Below are 15,659 nucleotides of genomic sequence, written 5' to 3'. Positions count from 1 at the left end.
CCAGGGGATGTACAGTCCCTTCATTTCTACCTTATTTGATATGCACCTAGGCTATGGATTGAAATAAAATTAAATTAAAGATTTAATAGGGAAATAATAATTTACCATGGGAAAAAAGAAAAGTCTTTGCTGTTGTTTGCTGCCTTGAATTAAAATATTCCTTTATCGTGTATTGTGTGATCCCATACATGCAGTTTAGGGTAATTTTGTGGTAAACTCCATGGAATGAATAAGCTTGATCTTATTTATAATGTAGATCCAGAGCACTTACTTTTGTGGTGTAGGAGAGTTAGGAATTGGAGCCTAATTGTGCAGATATATTGGTGCTTTTGCTTGTTTGCTCTTCCATGGTTATCTTTGTGCTAGGAAGGATGTGTCTCCTGGTCCTTTGCTGAACTAGGATCTGTCTCCCACTCTGTCTCAAGAGCAGCAGCACACAGAGGACTTTGCACCTTTTGTCATTCCCACACATAGAAAAAATCCACCCTCATAGAGCCAGCAACTGTAAGATCTTAGCAGACAAGTGACCTTTTCCTTTTTAAAAAAATTATGTTGTTTGGGAGCTTGGTCACTAACCAGGTGAGAAAATACATTTCGGAAATAAGAAGAACCATTGGATCTGTGCAATTAAGTTTTTCCTAAGAAACCTCCCCAGCCAGACACAGACAGAAACTGCTTTGGTGAGGATGTGCCGATTGTTTGATGTTGCTTGCTCCTGCCCAAAGCTGCTTGTGCTTCACGGAAAGGCAGAGTGCAGTTGTACCATGTAGGTGGAGAAAACACAAGAGTGGGTTTCCTGCTAGTTCATTGCTCCTGCAGCTGTCTGCAGCGCAGAAGCACTAGGACAGACCTGCCTTTCCTACCTCCCAGGCTTCTCTGCTACTGTTCAACATGGCACCTGGCCCCATTGCAGCACTGTTACATCGTACCCAGAGCTTGTTTATCTTAAACTCTTCTCTGTCCTGTCCTTAGCAAGGTGCTGCTGCTGCTCAATCCTGCTTGTCAAATCTCCACAATAATCAGCATCTTTTATTCCATGGCCAGCATCCTCGACCAGTCCCAAGGTCTGAATTTCAGGGTGCAGAAAATTGGATAAATGTCCCTTCCTCTCCTCTTCAGCAGCAGTCACTGCTGCATGCCTGTTGTCTCATCTTACAGGTGAGATCCAATCAAATCATCCTTGCCTTCTCCTGGCTGAGGTGGCAAAGGCATCCAGGCACCCTCCTCTGCTGCACTACATCTGTCTCTCCTCTTCCCTGTTGTCTTTGCGATTTCTCTGTTCATGGGAGTGCTGTCCCCCTTTGTTCATGGGTTCCTCTTCCTAATGATGCTCTGTATTTATGCCTGCCTTGGAAGCAGTGCTCTCTCCCAAGCAACTTAGAGCCTCTGAGATTTTACTAAATTGAAGTGGTGTGGAAGGGAAACAAGCATAAGCCTCGTTACCCGTCTGGGTAGTCTCCCCCTGTGTGTTCAGTCTCTGAGCAAATGGGAACTGATCCTTTCACTGAAGCTCTGGGTTAGCAGTCAAGGGCAGAAATTATTAAGATAAAATCCTCCTGTTTCACTTGGTATTCCCCCATGTTTATTTTTAAGATGTCTGAAGACCATTAATCAACAAGTAAGTGCATGATGCCTCAGGTCACAATGTTCCAATAATTCATAATTGGAACTAAGTGTATAAGGCTGCGTGATCTGCCTTCTAAATGAAGAGGCCTTTTGCCAACCATCCCATTAGAAAAGGTCTTCTGGTCCATGAAAGGAGGTGAAATCAGGGAATCACTGAAGAATAATTTTGTAAATTGACTGCTGACAGTGAGTTACTGAGGCAGTTCTATCCATACAACTGTAAAACAATTAACTAGCAGCAAGTTTTTATTTAGGCAAATAAATGCCTTTGTGTGAGGTACCTTTACCCAGATTCAAATAAGAATGGATTCTGCCTCATTTACTGCTCCCTTTTGTTGTCATTTGATCTTTTTCTGGAGTTGGGAGTATTATCAGGATAATATTCGTAATAAATGACCTGATGACTAATGCATGCGTTGGTCCAGAAGAGCCAAAATTAACATCCTGCCTCATCAGACAGGGACAAGGAGGTGAGATGAGGATGACTCTGAAAGCATTGTATTCAGAGTTGAAAGTCAGTGGTATTTTGCACTGCAGGCACAGGTGTTGCTTTGCACAGGTTCACACAGGCAGGTGGTTGTAGGGCTTTAGAAGCAGCATGTCTTGGATGTCACAGCTCTGACTGACCTCCCTGAGAGTGTCACAAACAAACTGCTCAGCATCTTCACTGGTGGTGTGGGGACCACGCTGTGGTGTGGGGGACCCTGATGGCTGTGAAGGACATCAAGGCTGGAGAGCACAGTGACGCTGGGGTGTGCACAACCTGGTAAATGGTGGGGCTTCAGGATGGATGCGCAGTTGCAGCTCCAGGTCCAGCTGGGTTTACTTATCCATCACCCACTGAGGGTCCCAGCCCCCTTTTAATTTGCTGTGTAGGAACCTGGGGTGAGGGACATAAATCAAGAGAGGCAATGAGGAGGTAGATCACACAAATGTGGTTTTGTGCCTATACAATTTATAATTTGGGTTTTGCAAGACAAAACAAAACTGGCCAGAGTAAATTACACCAAAATATTGTTTCACAGATTTAGTTGTCAAAAAAAGCATAAATAAATAAATAAATAAATAAATTTAACTCCATCTACTGCAGCAATTGCTTCATAGAGTATTAATTTAATTGAAGAAAGACACCCAAAAGAAAAATTACATCGCTCATTCGCCGAAGCTTTCTCCGTATTAAAAGGAATGTTAATGGTGAGCCCCATGGGAATGACAAGAGGTAAAAGCATCAATATTCTGTATCTGAGGTTACACACAAAAAATATCTTTGCACTCAGTTGCCAACCATTTGTATTGTAGCATCAAAGGTGCCTGGATGTGGACTAAAGCTGTTTTGTGTTAGAAACTGCATAACCATAGAATAAAAATGCTTCTTGTCCTGCTGCCAAATTTTTAATAAATATTAAAAATGAGTATCTGTAATGCTGATCAGCAAATAAGCGAGCCCTTCAAAATAGGTGCACCATTACCTAAATTAAATCTTGAGCTGTCTAGAAAAAAATCTCAGGGAAATGGTGAGAAATAAAATATAATAGGTATCTCTTAATACTTGCCTTAGCTAATGTTGTATATTAATCCTATGAAAATAGCCTTGATACACTGTTACGTGCACTTTAAAAACTGTGATGAAACAGAACATTTTTGAGTAAACCATGGTATCAGTAGAGCCTGTATGCCACTGTAGCTGGGGCAGATGTACTCTGGGCTTTGTATATTTGTTGCTTTTCCAGGGAGATGAAAGCATGAATGTCTTCATCAACAAGATCTTTCATTTCCTTTCTGTGGTGCCTAAGCAGAAATGCTGTGTATGAAGCCGGAGGAATATGTTTTATGTTCCTGCCTGAGGTGTCCCTTCTACCACTAGCTGAGAGTAATTTATTATAAACTCACAACTCCCAGAAACACAGTGGGTTTAAGCTGCTGTAAGAGAGATTTGAATTAGATACTGATGTGGCAAATCAAAGCAGTGGTGCTGAAGGCTGGATAGTCTGGGCAGGCAGCAGCGATCTCCTGGGAAAGGTCAGGCAAACATCTCTGCGGCAGCGTGAGCTGCAGCTGCTGACTTCCCTTTGGGGTGGCACAGCGAGACCAGGCAACCCCTCAAGGCTCCTCCTGGCCCCTGTTTACCTGGTTCTCTGGTACCTTGTGCAAATGCCCTTTATCCTCGGTACCAATAAAACCTCACATCTCTGTGGGGCGAAACCGTGCTTGTGGCTGGAGCTGCTGGCAGCACCTTCGGGATCACAGGCATCTGCCCAAACTGGAGGTGTGGTTCACAGCCCAGAAATGAAGTCTGTGTCCTGAACTGCTTGCAGATTTTATTAAGCTGGCAGCATCTTGCATCCTGCCTGCCAGAGAATGAGCCCTGGACAGAGCCTTTTTGGATTGGATAGTCAGAGGAAGGAATAAAAAGCAGTCAGCCCCTTGTTTCAGGGTGAAAGAATTAAAGAAAAACAAAAGATTGGAATAAACATACATGAAAGGGCCCCCATAAGAGCTCCTTTCCTCTGCTCAGTCCACTATAAGGAAGCAAAAGATTAGAGATATGAATAAATTAATTTTAAGGTATTAAAATATATCACATTATTAAAATATTATAAATAAATATTTTATATATTTCTATTTTATAGAAAATAATATAAATAAACATATAACATTTATTTAATACACACAGCTTAAATATAATATCTAAATAAAATATTTAAACATATGTTTTACCCTTATATACATGGGTAGTCTAAATGCTGAGGAAGTTTCAGCACAAGATTCTTGTTGCTGAAATCAAAGCTGACTGGGACCAAAGGAGTAGCTGCCCACAGACATCTGTAAGGTATCAGTGCTCAGTGTTTGCAGCCAGCTGTGAGCCAGGCCCACGAGGCAAAGTCCACCCAAACAAACCCTGCCCAAACCCCTCCAGGTGAGGGATCCCTGTGCAGGATAGGAGATGGGGATGGACAGGAGATAACAGTCCCCACTTCATTCTTGCAAAACAAGTTGCTTCAAGCTAACACCTATAAGTCTAAACAAATCCAGGTCCCAAATGCAAGGTGCTAGTACAAAACCAGTTAGGGAAGGGACCTTCCCTGTCCCATCCCTAAACTAGAGCTGAGTATCAAATGCAAAGGTGCAGGGTCATTACATTATCATGCTCATGTACAGATGGAGAAGTTATACATGGGAGTGATTAATTTGCTGAAGATCATGCTGGAAATAGTGGCAAAGCTGCACACTGGCGACAAGTGCTTTGAGCACCAACTGGTACTGTACTCCTGAGGAGGCAGTGTGTACTATGTGGTCCCTCATGAAAAAAATATTTTCTGTTTCTCTACCACTGCCAAGCATCCACAGGATCAATTTTCACTTGTAGCTCATTGAAGTGTTTGAGTGGTATTACTGAGACCCTCCTTAGGACCTGCCATAAACAGCAAGCAATCACCTCCAGTCTTTACAGACACATGAATTCTGCTCCCGAGAGACTCAGCTGGGTTCCTCCAGCAAGCAGTGAGTCATTGTAAGGGCTTCTTTAAACCCTTTGATTCAGTAGCAGAGGAAAGGTGTCCAAGCACATTTTCCCTTTAAGTGGAGAGGCTGTCTCATAGCTCGTGGCTGCTCCCTGTCCCTGCAGCATGCTGGCACCCACCGTCAACATCCCAGGCCTTTTGACATTCAAGGTATTTCTGGCAGTGATCATAGCCTTTATTAGATAATTAAAGATACTATCTGGGAACTCAGAAGGAGATTTTAGCAAGACCTTAAGTAACCAAAAATTTAATTTTGAGGACATAACAAACAGTAAGAGCCATTGGCCAAAAAGTGTAGGAAGCACTAATATACCAGTGCAAATTTCACTGTTGCTTGTGCAAAAATGCGTGTCACAGCTGAGCTCTTCCCAGGAGATTTCTTAGATCAGATGCCCAAATCTGGAAGCCCTGAGATGCCAGGTTCTGCAGAAAAGAAGACTGACCCATGCTCCCTATTGCAGAGTAGTAGCAGCATCAGTTTGCAGTCACTGCTGTTGCCCAAAAGCAGAAGCTGTCCTGGTGCAACACAGACTCCCAACCCCTCCAGTAATTTCACAGCCTTGTCAATGGGAATTGGTGGCTCATCACTGTGTTTGGGTTGCTCAGAGGAGCTTCTCTGGGGGTTGTCTCTGCTTGAGTGCTATGCTAACTGCCAGGGCAAGAAAAGGAGGGGTGTATGTCTTGTGTAGTCCACACCATCTCTGAGTAGCTCAGTACAAGGCTTTTCACATCCCACAGTCTTGAAATGTTGCTGTGGTACCACAAATTTAGCTATAAAAACCCAGACCAGTAGGAAAATATTTCTGAAATCCTAAAGGAGGTTTAAATCTACATGACACTGAGTAAAAAGTCTAAGGGAGTTTCAGACTCCTCAAGAGGTGGTTTTTATGGCCTGCTAGGTGTGGCTTCGTCTTCCCTCACACTAGGGCTTAATGCCCTGGCATAAATGCAGCTGTTAATTACATTCAGGACCTTATGGACAATTCAGTGAAAACTCAGGACAGTGTGGTGAATTGAAGCTGAACTAGACCAAACTCAGGATGAAAAAGCACAGTGAAAGCAAGATCACCCTCTAGTGTCTGAAGAGTCCTGGGTCAGAAGCAAAGAGCAAAAAGAAAACCCTGTAGTATTTAATAGAGAAATAAAAGGCAAAGAAAGACAGGAAAATAGAAGGACTAAAAAGAGTGCATAGATGGGTTATAAATGTAACCTACTGGTTGTTTTGAATTTTGAAAGAAGGTTTCTGGTAGGCAGATTTCAGTGACTTGTTTTTGGTAATTAATGTTGTTTAATTATCTTCATATGAAGGATGCAGAAAGTGGGAGCACAAAGAATCTGCTAATGAAAATGGTTGTGAGACTTCAGGGTGGATGGCAGCACAGAGAAATGGCCTGGGCAAGGAGTGGGGGAGATGGGCTGTTTTCAGACCTGTACATGGTTGGAGCTCCTTAACAAGAAACACTTACTTTTCATCCTTCAGTTTTGCCATTGAGGCACTTGGGTCAGGGAAGGGAGTCTTAAACTGATGTTGTACCTTTGTGAAGCTGGGGAAATCAGTAGAAACAAAATCAGTAGAGCCTACTACACGGTAGTAAGTCTTGAGCAGTAAGTTGTGAGGTGGCTTTGTGAATGGAATTTTCCATTTCTTCCACTGACACTGGACCACTGGGCAGGAGAGCTGGCACTGGTGGCTGGGTGCAGGGACCTGCAGAGAATTGTATTGCACTCCTTGGGCAAATTTTCACATGGGGATAAATTGTAAAGGTGAGATGTCCACTACGTATCGATTAAATCCCTGTGTTCTGCTCTGGTAAAGGTAGCCTGAATTTACCAGACTTTATCAATGCCTTGTGCTGCCAAAAGCTGCTTTATTGCTGAGGTAGGCTGAGCTGGGCTGTGCTGCTTTACCAGATCCATGATTTTAAGCAAGTCCCTTTAGTATTTCTCCAGTATGTTTGTGTATGTGGACAGCACCATTCATGCTGAGCCCGTGTGAATGGCAGCATCAAGAGTCACTAAATCTTTGTTGATGTTCTTTGAAAGGGAAAACAAAAATCACTTGACTCTGACATTTACAATAGGTATTATCTGCTCTCTGACATTTGGGCTCATAAACCAAGGTCAGCCCAATTTCCGTTCTTAACTTACCCTGCTGTATCAGACCAGATATGAACTGACTGGCCACCCCTTTCTCTAAATAGCAGCCACCTGCCCCTCGCTCCCAGCACGTGAGTCAGGAAGCCTGAGGGTCAGTTCAGTGGTCATGAACTGAGCCTCAAAAAATTAACCGAGCGTCCTTGGGAGTGTATGGCAGAGCAGGGAACCAGCTGAGGTTCTTCTATAGCCCACTCTTGCACCATAATGAATTATTTCCTAGTGCCCACGGGCCCTCAGGAGGTCTGTGTGCCCTGAATCAGGAGTGCTGGCCTGGCAGCAGCCGTGCCTGGCGCTATCCGTGGCTGCTGTGGCAGTGCAGCTGCACCCTCAGCCAGCAGTTTTGGTGTGGCTGTGAGCCTGCTGCTGGTGCTGCGCGGGCAGCAGGGGCTGCACAGCTGTGCACAGCTCAGGAGCTGCCGGTCTTGATGGTGGTGGTATGACACTGCTGTCTCTGGCATGTAGGCATGGTTTTAAAGGGGTGAGAATCAGGACAAGGTTTTTATGACTCCTTTGAAGACGGGTCACTTGAAGCAGCATTAATAGCGGTTTTCTGTGCCTGCATTAGCCTGGTGAGGAACAGATGAACAGAAACAATATAACCCTGCCCTGGGCTCAGTGGTTGGGTGAGTAAATGCAGGGGTAAATGGATCACTATGGAGCTGAGACATATGAGGCTAAGACAGGAGCTGAGGCCGAGCATGAAAAGCAGAAGGTCTCCTGCCTGATCTCCTTCTCTTTCCTTTTTCTTTGAGAGGAGACTCAAAATGGTAGCAAGTGCTTCAGCAACGTTTTTATTTTTAAAGGAGGAGAGTGACAAAGATATAATTATGGTGGCACAAAATACTCTGTCCTGCTGCTCATCATTAAGACAAACAGCTTTGAACAAGAGCACTTATGCTGTCTTTAATTTGGCATGTATCAGGTTCAGTCAGCCAGCAGCACATTTGGCCTTACACTGCCTTGAACAGGAACCAAACTCACTGTAACCCAGAGCTGGGCCCACCATGACCTTCTGGCAGTATTTTGGCCCTCATATGCAGCACAGAGACCAGCAGGAGCTGTAAAATTCACACAGCAGTGTTAACCCTGCTGAGTGAAAGGTAGGTAAGGATCAGTCGGGTAACAGCCTTTGTAATGGGTTGTGCAGTTTTGTTTGCTGATAATGTCCAAAGGGAAACAACTTAGGAAGAGCGCCGTAAGACAAATGGAGGGGACTGCTGGGAGTTACAGTGCAGTGATGCCGGTGTTAGAGCAGCGCCCCCCAACCCCGTCCAACCGAGCAGCTGATCTGTCAGTGCCCAAGGGGGTACCTGGGAAGAGCAGGAGACTGGGGAAAGCCAGCCCCCTACCCTGACCACTCTTCCACCACCAAGGCATCACACCCCAGCTATTTCCTGATCCCATTTGTGGCTTTAAGCAGCCAAGGCCACAGCGAGTCCCAAGTGAAGTCACTGATGACCTACTCCCACATTTAATAAGCACCGTTTTTTCTTGGGCAGGGCAGAGGCAGGGAATAATGTGGAACAGAAGTGGTTTTATTTACCTTCCTTTTCTATGTAGAGAGTTTCCATGAAAAAAACCCTAGTCTTGCTACTGGAGGGGAGGGTGGAGGTACGTGGTATCAGGCTTCTGGAGATCATGTGCTGGGTGGGGGGGTATGCAGTAGTTAGTCTGACATTAGTTCAAGCTGTTTGCACTAGTGAGGTTTTCAATCAGCCTGTCATAGCAGGGCTGTGAAAGGTTGCAATTTTCCAAGTGCCAAGAAAATCACGGCAAAGAGAATGGAAAATAACAGAATGGAAAAGAATATATACTCTGTATTCTGTGCATTGTGCATGATAACCAGCAGCCAAGTGGCAGTGGGGATGAACCACAAAGTAAACTTCCCAGTAAGGCATATCCCACTCACCCCAACAGGTGTATTGTCTTGAATCTCCCATACTGTAGTGCCAATGGAAGCAAGCTTTCAGGGATAATTTAAAAACAGCAGGAAGGGGGACAAAATGCTGGGGGAGAAGGCATCACATATCACTGTCTTTTAAGCTTTATTGTTGTTTGTTATTAAAATTATTATTTACTGTATTTACTGTGTAAGTTATTAAAACTATTTTCAAAAGAAAATGGATTTACATTATTTTTTGTTGCTTTCAGGGCAATGAAGCTGGGGTCTAGCACAAGTTCTAGTTCTTGTGTTCTAGTTTTAGCACAAGGAGCAGCTGAGGGAGCTGGGGGTTTTTAGCCTGGAGAAAAGGAGGCTGAGGGGTGACCTTATCCCTCTCTGCAACTGCATGAAAGGATGTTGTAGTCAGGTGAGGATGGCTCTCTTCTTTCAGTTAGCTAGTCAAGCTGTCCCAGGGGAGGTTTCCATTTGAGATAGACTTTTCTTCACAGAAAGTGTGATTAGACACTGGAATGGACTGCCCAGGGAGGTGGTGGAATCATAATTCCTGAATGTGTTAAAGGAAAGACTGGACATGGCACTTGGTTGGTTGGATTTGATGATTTCAGAGGTATTTTCCAACCATGTGATTCCATCTGCTTATGCTGTTGCTGACAGAAGCTCAGATTACAATATCAGTATCTTCCTTTGTTTAGTCTGGTGAAAGGTAGAGTCCACTTTTGTCCCCTGAGAGTGCCACACTGCGTAGAGATTGCAGGCATTCCAGTTTTCAAATAATTTTTTTTTATTTTTAATTCAGTTTGTAACAGGTGGATGATACACCAAGTTAAAAAATCACTTATCTGGTAAGAAGTAATTTTTGCTACCTATTCCTTTGAATCTTTTGAATAAATGCTGAAGAGCTACAAACCAGCTTAATCATCAGAGTTACAGTTTGTGTCCTTCTAAATGCTTAACGTGGTCCCAACAGAATTTATCATTTAGTGCAAAGAGGACAATGACACACACCAAAACTCTATGTGGTATTACAGCTGAAAACAGTTGTAAAATATTGTGGAGAGTGAGTCTGGTGAAATTTTCCCTTTTCAGTTAACTCTTGGAGCCAAAAGCGTCTTCTTCACTGGGCAGTTGTGTGTAAAACACAGATGTTCCAGAGAGCAGCCAAATCCCAGCATCAACTTCCTGAAGCAGGATGAGTACAGACAGGCTGCCTGTAGGTGTCAGACTCGGACTGCACTGTGGCATAAATGCAAGTATGGAGCAGGTGGGGCTTCTGGTTTGTTTCTTAAATCAAAGCAACCTCACATGTTGCCTGTTTTACTTAAAAAGCAGTCATTAAATCTAAAGTTTGTTCTGTTCCGATCAAAAGAGGGAGAACTGCAGACAATTCTGCTGATGTGGTCATTTCCCATACCTGTTTTAATGTAAATACTTCAAGAAAGAAAAAGGTTAACTTCTAAATGATTAGATTGTGCACTGTGCAGCCATCTCAAGACCAGCAGCATAAGCATTTTCAGCCTTCTGCCTCCTTACATGTTTGTCACTTTTTTTTCTTCACCACTGCCATCAGGCTTCTAGAGGGGAATACACATGAAATGTAAGAGGACCCAAAGGAGCTGTCACACCTTCCCTCAGAATGAGAACTGAGAAAAATACTATTTCTAGTCTTCAGTCTTGCGATATGGTGATGATACTAATTATAAACAGGAGTTTAATATAGAAGAGTTTGTTACAGAAACCTACTAAAAGAGAAGGGCAAAAGACTATTAATTACCAGATTTTGACGCTGCTCTACTTTCCTGAAAAGTGGGTACTTGACTGCATGACATAAAAGTGGCAATACTTTTTAAAAGCAGCAGGTCTGAAGCCAGTTCTACATAAATACATCAGCTAAACTAGGGGATAACATTTTAACCTACTGGCTTAATTACAAAATAGAGGACTATGCTGGGATAAACAATTAATTAAAAGTTTTACAGCTTAAATTTTGTTAAACTGAATATTAAGTGGTTGCCAAATAGAATTAAACCCACCCTTATTAATACCAAATAAGACAAAGATGGCATTCACATTACTATTGCACCCACTGCTTTGTAGCAAAATGCAGATTACAGAAAGATACCAAATTCGAAACTAGCTTCTTCCCTGTATGTGAGCCAAAGATGGAGGCATTCATGTAGAAGGTACATAAAATGTGTACTTATCAGTTCCAAGAGGGCTTAGTAGGTACTGTAATTTTCTGCACAAATTACAGAATTTTCAAAATTAAAATTTTGTTTCATGTGGTGAAGTGAGCACAAATCCTAAAAAAATGGAAAGGTCTGTTTGTATACTTCAAACTACTCATACAGATCACTCTGCATGAAAATTTAGAATACAGTTTTTCATGTAAGTCTGAACTATGCGGGGTCCTTCCGGAGCAGAGGCACAAGTCCACCTCTGTCTCTCAACAAAATCATAGATTTCACCCAAATAAGAGTGCTGTATTCAGTTCATGACTTCCAGTGGGCAGAAACCAATACTGGTGACATCTAGAAAAGTGAATACAGTTCCAGAAAAACAACCCAACCTACTAGACAAAAAAATAAATAATATGCTCTAAATTTCTAAGAGCTTTTCAAAACACTTTGTTGTAAAAATAATGACCCAGGAAGTATTTTGTGGTAAGAATATTTTATATATTTTTTTACACTTTTAACACTTACAAAAACATTCAAACACAAAAAAAATTAAATAACTTTGGGAGCAGAATCAATCCTTCTGCCTACACACATACATCAATTCCAAGCTGTTGGCACAAAAAGTAATCCACATTCATAAAACCCTTACTACTATATCAAACATAAGTTAAGTAAATCATAGGCACTATTTTATCAAATCCATATTTCCACAATTCTGCAGTAAATCTCTAAACACAGAGCCCCATGATTTCCTGATACCAATGAACTGGTAATGCACAAAGGCTTTCTAGCAAACAGACAGTGTCTTCTCAGGAAGTCATTTGCTGTATTTTGGGGGGAATAGCAGAGAAAAAAATCCCTATAAAACTCAAGCTGAATTTACCCAAGCGATGAATTACTTAACTTAAGGAAACGTACACAAGTTTGATGCAGCCATGGTAAAACCCCCAATATCATCATCTAAACTGACTTTCAAAATTTATAAGTCAAGTGAAGTTTGATAAAATCCATCAATTTAAATTCCCCTTTCTTCAGTGAAGACTGCAGCACTGATTGTAAAATGCTGAAATGTTAAAATTCAGGCTTTACTGAGAATATGCACATTTGATCTAGTCCTGTCTTCTGCTGAACAGTGACATGAGATACTGACATCCATTCCCTGTACCTGCAGGTGACTCAAGGCTAGATTAGTGGTATGTACTGCTCTGTACTGGTGAAAGGTGGTTTCTGCTGAAATCTGACAATTACAGTATATCTGACACCCTGACTTTGAAGTCTTAGCACAGATCTTGTTCTGGGGTGTGAAGTCACCCATCAACCCAGAGCTTGCTTGAGTAGTTTAAGTTGCAAGTTAGTCTCCACTCCTTCCTATTTGGTTTCTTCCAAGTCAAGTAGTATTGCATGGCTTTTCATCCAGGAATATGTTAATGTTGGCCTAAAATTCAAGTGCTAGAATTTCAGGATTAGTTATCCTCTTAGTGGTGGGAGGCAAAATACACCAGCAGTCCCAAACTCAGATACTAATGGAGTTGAAGGCTACCTACCATCCAATCCGATGTGTAGTGTTTGTCATTCATTGCACAAAGGATATACCATTCACATTCTCTTACTTCATCAACTGTACATCCAAAATACTGAAAAACCTTCAAACAAAATCCCTCCACTTAACTAGTCCCACCCAATACAATTTTAGCTACAGATTTTTGCATGATGTCTTCCAAAACAGAAAACAATAGTTCAGCGCTAAATGTATCAGTTGTTCTGAGCAAAATGTGTTAGAGTAAGTCAGAGCCACCAGAGGATTTTAATAGCTTGTAAACAGACATAGCAGGTTTCATACTCTGTTACCAGTAATGTAAGATACACATATGTAAGGCAAAATACATATTTAAACACACTTACATGAGCAATATCTTCTGTAAAAATATTTACAATTTAAAATAAACCAATTTAAGAAATGGATGAAAGTAAAAAAATAGGATACAGAAAACTCCCTCATACCATGGAACATCACCTAAATGAATATCATTTGGCATCAAGAGTCAACTCATTTCCTTAAAATTTGTATGTTACAAGTGCATAGTTGTGTTTTCTTCTCCTTAACTATCAGCATTTACAGTTGCTGCAGGCTGCGAGTATAGTGGTATGGTATTACAACAAATCAAAATTATCACTTGCTCTTTGTTTTGCAAGGAAACCTACTATTAAAAAAGTTTTCCCCAAATAGCAAGCCATGTGTTAAAATTGTGGCTACAATAGTGAAGGCCATCTTTCCTGAGCCAGGAATTTAAGGTTAGAAAGATTGTACAACTGATACTAAGCCCTTTTGGCAATCAAACATAAGAGCCGGTAATGCCAATAAATCAACATAGGAAAGATGCAATCTATACTATTGCATTATGTGTGTCTGCTACATTCAAACCTTAAAAGTCATGGCTATGACACCCTGCTCTGCCCAACCCTCCACAGTAACTGCTGATTCTTCCTGCAGTACTGAAGGATGGATTCAGTCCCAGTTGGATCTCAAACAATTGGTAAAAGCAACATTTCCCTAGCACTGTAGCAGTCTGCAATCAGAACATTAGCTCTGATTCATGTAGCCTTGTTTCAATAGTACATATTCACCAATCTTTCTGCTGAGTTAAAACAGGCTGAAAATGAAGTTTTGGATAATGTTTGTTGATAGTTATCCTTGCTGTTTTTCAAGATGGGCATTTCTTTGGCATTCATTCATTTTTGCCCCGATATCGGCCACTCTCATAAATGCTCATATTGATAACATTTTTAGCAAGCAATAAAAAGCCCCCAGAACTGATAGCAATTTAATGTAGAAGTGATTGTATGACCACCAAACATCTGATGTTAGATGTCATTAAAGTGCTGCTTTATAATAATCTCTGCCAGTTTGTGCTAATTAGAGACAGAGAGGTTTGGAATTTTTACAAACTCCAAGAGTCACATCTGAACAGTTTGTTTAATCAAGCTTTTAGCCTGGTGAGGAAGTATCCATGAGCACTGAAACTCTGCATGAAGCTGTGCAGATCAGTAGCAGCCATCTTTCCAACTCTCATCTTTCACGTTGCCATATGTCTTGGGAGTGGGTAATGATCTAAAATGAAATGAGATGTTTTTCAGTTTCATATATAACTGTTGAAGTCTCTATCTACAATACATAAGAATTTAAACATTTTTTATAAATAACTGAAATATACACTTAATTCATTTACTTCTCTGCAATACAGTTTACTTAAGATAAACCCTAGAGTATTTTCAGTTTCAGGTTGCATGTGTTGTATCTTGGCAACTACCACGTCAGGAAAAAAGGCTAAATAAATAAATAGACAGAAAAGTTATTGCTATTATACTCTGTGAAAAGACAAACTTAATCTGCTTCCACCTAAAATAGGCCATTTTTTTCAGTGATGTATATGAACAGGCAAATCCTTGTTTAGAATATTGTATTTTGTTTACATCAAAATCTGACATTCATAGAAATTTGATTATTGCACTGTGTACAGAGTCTGCAGTATAGAACTATAGAATTGTTTAGGCTGGAGAAGACCTGTAAGAACATCAAGTCCAACCATTAACTCAGCACTGACAAGTCCACCACTAGACCACATCTCAAACTGCCACATCTACACATCTCTTAGATATCTCCAGGGATGATGACCCCACCACTTCCCTGGCCAGCCTGTTCCAATGTTTGACAACCCTTTTGGTGAAGAGATTTCCCCTAATACCCAATCTTAACGTCCTCTGGTGCAAGCTTGGGCTGTTTCCCTCTGCCCTATACATGCAAACTTTAAAAAATTAAATTAAAAAAGTAAATTTTAAGAAAGTTTAGTAAGTGAAACACTTTTCTATAAGACAAGCTGTGATTTGGACAACCACACTTCACTACTATTAACAAATTTCTGGCAAAACAATTGCTTTTTATTACACAAGAGTTCCATACTGCTGACCAGTGTAGGCTCTACTCATGAAAGTCAGTGCTGTGACAGTCGCTTGTCATTCCAGCACTCACTGCAGAAGTTTTCCAATGTGCTATTTACCACCATTTTATCTTTTTACAGTACTAGAGACTGTTTTTCCCTTCCATTTAAGGGGATTAGTATTTCTCATGGACGACTGCTTCCTTATGTCAGCTTCTACTTGACACTTTCAGTGAAAACTGAAGTTCACAGTTAATAGTCTCTCTTGCAGTAGTTTTCAAAAAGACACTGACATCAAGCAACTTCTGTAGCTGGGTGCTAGCACAATTATGTTTAAGCT

The 15,659-nt window shown here is 41.4% G+C and overlaps 1 protein-coding gene across 2 annotated transcripts in view; it reads right to left on the bottom strand.

The window, feature by feature from the left end:
- Positions 1-11,858: 11,858 nt before the first annotated feature.
- The window catches only part of SLAIN2 (SLAIN family member 2), a 34,330-nt gene continuing 30,529 nt past the window's right edge, over positions 11,859-15,659 (bottom strand). For both annotated transcript variants that reach the window (XM_005517726.3, XM_014261460.2), the window contains one exon: positions 11,859-14,493. In XM_005517726.3, the coding sequence (XP_005517783.2) occupies positions 14,427-14,493 (67 nt within the window). In that variant the 3' untranslated portion in view covers positions 11,859-14,426. The remainder of the gene's footprint in view (positions 14,494-15,659) is intronic.

This window comes from Pseudopodoces humilis, chromosome 6 (assembly GCF_049639895.1).
Source record: "Pseudopodoces humilis isolate 2021_Gansu_Grassland_sample_001 chromosome 6, ASM4963989v1, whole genome shotgun sequence".
Lineage (NCBI taxonomy): Eukaryota > Metazoa > Chordata > Aves > Passeriformes > Paridae > Pseudopodoces > Pseudopodoces humilis.
Note: the sequence above shows the minus strand (reverse complement) of the source record. Positions and strands in the feature narration are given on the sequence as shown.